At 40.8% G+C, this 4,217-nt stretch overlaps 1 protein-coding gene across 1 annotated transcript; it reads right to left on the reverse strand.

Annotated features, from left to right (window-relative positions):
• Positions 1-1,889: 1,889 nt before the first annotated feature.
• On the reverse strand, positions 1,890-2,969 carry LOC148033889 (uncharacterized). The gene is made up of 2 exons (XM_087682391.1): positions 2,734-2,969; positions 1,890-2,571 (listed from the first exon to the last, which is right to left on the reverse strand). Exons 1-2 carry the CDS (start codon positions 2,900-2,902, stop codon positions 2,327-2,329), a joined length of 414 nt encoding a protein of 137 aa, XP_087538517.1. The 5' UTR covers positions 2,903-2,969; the 3' UTR covers positions 1,890-2,326.
• Positions 2,970-4,217: the final 1,248 nt, after the last annotated feature.

Below are 4,217 nucleotides of genomic sequence, written 5' to 3' on the forward strand. Positions count from 1 at the left end.
GTATTATTAGTAAAAAAGGGTCCTAAATAGACTCTCATCTTCATGACAACCCTACGTTGGGGATCTTCAATGACGACACCAACACTCACGTGTTTAGCAGGCCCTCTAGAAGCTCTGTCAAAATAGAGAGTATAAACTTAGGCTTCATTGATAGGTCATGCCCTAATAATCAGCTCACTCATACGTATGATAATCAAAATCAAGTTGAGAGAGAGAATGTATAATACGCACAATCCCTCCTTCCTCACTAAACTTCATAGGAATGCTAGTTAGAAGTAGTTGACAATTGGTAGCAGTAGAGCTTAATTTCCCATGTAAAGGATCCAGCTTGCCACTCAATAACTTGATACCCTTTGCTCCACCAGATCACTCGACCTTGGTGGTAACGTTGCTCAAGATACGAATATCAAGATTTGTACTTCATAGCCCAAAGATCATGAAGGGCTTTCATTCTCCTCTTCCCTACTTCTTGATGTGGCAAAGAACAACCCTAGCTTTGATTTCATCTCTAGCTTGCTCTTGTGTTTTATAATGCACTTCGATTTCGTTCAAAATTTACTAGAATTAAAATTAGAAAAGCCCTTCAGTGAATGTATCATGCAAATTTTACTAGAATTAAATAACCCTCTTGTTGATCACATGTGGGTACACTTTTATTTTTTAAGATACCTCGCCCCACAAGAGAAATTGGTTATACTACATTTATGTAGGATGTTCCTATAACATTGCTCACCTTGAGTAATCAACATTTCCTTTTTCCACAACAAAAAGTTTTGGAGCGGATTTCGACATTTAAATTATGTCTTATGTTTGAATAGTGAGGCCTTACAAAGGCTTATGTAATGTAGTAGAAAAATCCATTTCAAAACTCATGTGAATTTGACTGATGGTAGATAAGGACTTGAAAAAGGCGCATACCTAAACAATGAAATGTTGCGTATAGAGCATTTGTGTGTTTTAGAGTAGAGATTCTTTGCATTATCTCAAATAAGTATGCATGGGTTATATATATAGGGGCTTGGATGCATAATAGTGAGGGAAAACTAGCCATGGAGAATATCGGGCATGCAAAAATGACAAATTGATTTTGATTCATGTTATATGTTATTACCTCTAATTGACATTGTTGATGTAGCCAATGTCGTAGCTTTTCTATATTTTCTTATAGTGCATATATTTTTGTTTTCGAGGTAGGAGGCATTTATGCAGTAGGCACCCATGTGTATTGAGAAATATAGAGGAAGTTCCTTTCTCTTGTTTGTTGCAAGGTATGCGAGATTGTTTGAGAAGAGTTGGGTGACGTTCTCCCGTACTAAGCAAAAGATTGGTTATGTCCTACATATAAAATGCATGTAGAACAATAAAGGTGGACGAATCAAGTGTGGTGTTCGTTAGGCAAAGCTTTGTGTCGCTGTGTCTCACGTCTTACTAGAGCAATGCCTCTTCAAGCTCTCTTCCTTATTAGAATCATGTGCCATTTACATGTCTATCAACCTTAGCTTTGATTTCATCTCTAGCTTGCTCTTGTGTTTTATAATGCACTTCGATTTCGTTCAAATATCCTGCCACATCACCAAGACGCGTAATGGATGCCGGCTTATGAAGAGCTCGACATCTCAACAATCAGCATGCGCCATTTACATATCTATCAACCTGAGCTTTGATCTCATCTCTACCTTACCCTTGTGTTTTATAATGCACATGGATTTCCTTCCAAACGTGAGCTTGCGCATTCTCCAAGCATACTCTTAAGCTTCAAATAGTTGAGAGAACTTGGCGACGTGGGATATTAAGTGAATTCGTATTCTTCTCTTTCCTATTGACAAGTGGTGAAGCACAATGTATGCATATCTAAGAGCAAAATGGCATGATAGTGTGAATATTAAACGGCCATGTTAAAACAATGTAGGAAACCTCAAGAGTGGAGCAATTCTGACAAAGTGAGCAAAATGTAACGTGTGGGCAAACATGAAAGAACCCGGTGGTAAGATGAGTTGCTTTGAGAAAGTAAAAGGAAGGAGAGATAGAGATAACTTATGTACATGTGCATTTAAATGCAAGGTCAGCTTATGCACATTTGCATTTCCAAGTTTTTACGCCTAATCTCTCGCAACATGCGTACGTAGGTCCTGACGACATGGTCCAAGGCGTAGACGACGGCCATGGAGGAAGCCCGAGGACTCCCAATTAATTAAGGAAGCCGCCTTAGTGTAGAGGTGGATATGTTGACATGAATTAACAGACATGACATGCGATGGAACGCCTAAGATCGAGTCTAAAAACCTAGGACAAACAAGCGTAAGGTGTTCGTTTACACATAAGTAGGCTAGTTCACGAAGAAGACTTTGAGATGCCTCAGGACGTTGTTAGCAGGAGCAGAGCGACGCTGCTGAGCGGGCGACTTTCTTCTCGGGATGGTGATGAGGAGACGGCCGTCCTTGTGCCAAGCCGCGTGGGTGTGGCTGGTGAGGAGGTTCGGGGGCAGCGAGACGGGCTTGGTGAAGGTGGGTCCACAAACGTACAACGTCTGGCTGTGGTCATCCACCTCGACTCGCAGCTCCCCTCGAAGCGCTGCAGCAAGCAAGATGAACCGGAAATTAGCAACGACATCTTCACCACTCATCGAACGCCGCATTATGCAATCCTCCTTAGTATTAAGGTACTGTCTCAACGAGTCATAGGCTCGTGCAACATTAAACATCAGTTTTGCATGTTATGAGAACATTAATTTACCGTTATCTACGAAGGCTGAGACAATGTATTGCGAGGCTGTCTCGCTGCAGTCGATCTGTGGCTCCACATTTGTAACAAAATTGGGAGCGCTTAAGGTGATGGTCTGCCATCCGGCCGCTTGCTTCTTTATGCATGATACTTGACTGGCATAATATGGGACGTGAGCCATCTCTCTCTCTCTCTCCGCGTGTCTGCGCGCTTGCGCTGTGGAGGAACTATCCTCGACTTGTGGAGAGCCCGCGACCAGTTCAATGTCACAACCTGCCCTTTTATACATGCCTGGCCCCACGCGTATTATTTAGCATAATCATCGCAAATAATGCCCTCTCACATTATTTGCCTTCGAGAGATAAGGCAGAGTCTGCCACTTTCGCATCTCCGAATTCGATACGGGGTGAAGTTCTCCACATCTCCAACTACACGTGGATAATGAGCAATTATGGATGTCCATAAACTCACATGAGAGGCCATCACAAGCACATGCTAATTATTGTGTGTCCAACCATATCTCTTTGGATGCTCTAGACCATGCTCCAATATGCTCTGCTAGAGTGAAAAATCCTAATCCTTCCTCCCCTTTTAGATGTTAAAAAGCAATCCATGGCATCTTGGAGTGAAAAATTCTCCCCCCCATTTTAGAGCATGTGCAACGCCTTAAAGTTGATAATTGCTTACCGAGATCAGAGCTTCATATATAATCTCTTATCTTAGACATGTGCCCTTCTATTCTTAAGATTTCTCAATGGGGCCATTCCTTCTTGATTTGTCTTTCCTTTTCCATTAGAGAGATACCAAGAGTTCTTGGTTTTGTAACTAGCCATATTGGCTCCAATTAAGCTTTAACTCATCATGAAATTAGCTTTGTTTCACGGAATCATGTTCCTAAGTGAAATAGAATACAAAGATACCAAGAATACTTCATTTGTCTTTCCTTTTTCACTAGAGAGATACCAAGAGTCCTGCATTTATAAGTAGCCACATAGCTCTAAATAAGTTTTAAAATAGCCTTTACTCATCATGAGGATTAGCTTTGCTTCATAAGATCATGTTCCTAAATTAAATAACACATAAACCATAAAATAAGAGTTGCATGTTTCATAAACTAGGAGTTGCACAAGTTCAAAACATATACACGTAGCATTTTGACTATGGTCACCCATCTATTAATCTCCTTTGTCATATGCATCTTCAGCCCATCTATTTCAACATTGTTAGGCATCGCTTTGGTGATTTTCACTTCAATCTCCTTGAGAGGTCAGGTTGGTTCCAATATTTGCTTAGAGTTATTCAATGATCCTATTTCTCTCCTGGAGAGAAGATTCGATGCCTGCCTTTCAAGAGGTGAAGCGTGTTGTATTTTCTCCTCGTTTATTTTATTTTTCCATTCTTGCACCTTCTTAGCCATCTCCTCCCATATTTCTTGTATGGCCTCATCACACATTGTTGCCATTATCTCTTTGATATTTCCCATATCCTAATCCTAC

Source organism: Lygodium microphyllum, chromosome 7 (assembly GCF_053477565.2).
Source record: "Lygodium microphyllum isolate KBCC chromosome 7, Lygodium_microphyllum_v1.1.10, whole genome shotgun sequence".
Lineage (NCBI taxonomy): Eukaryota > Viridiplantae > Streptophyta > Polypodiopsida > Schizaeales > Lygodiaceae > Lygodium > Lygodium microphyllum.

Coding starts and splice junctions, on each gene's coding strand:
- LOC148033889 (XM_087682391.1), bottom strand. CDS start 2,902: ATGGCTCACGTCCCATATTATGCCAGTCAAGTATCATGCATAAAGAAG. Junction 2,572..2,733: donor CTCAGCCTTCGTAGATAACG/GTAAATTAATGT, acceptor TGCTTGCTGCAG/CGCTTCGAGGGGAGCTGCGA.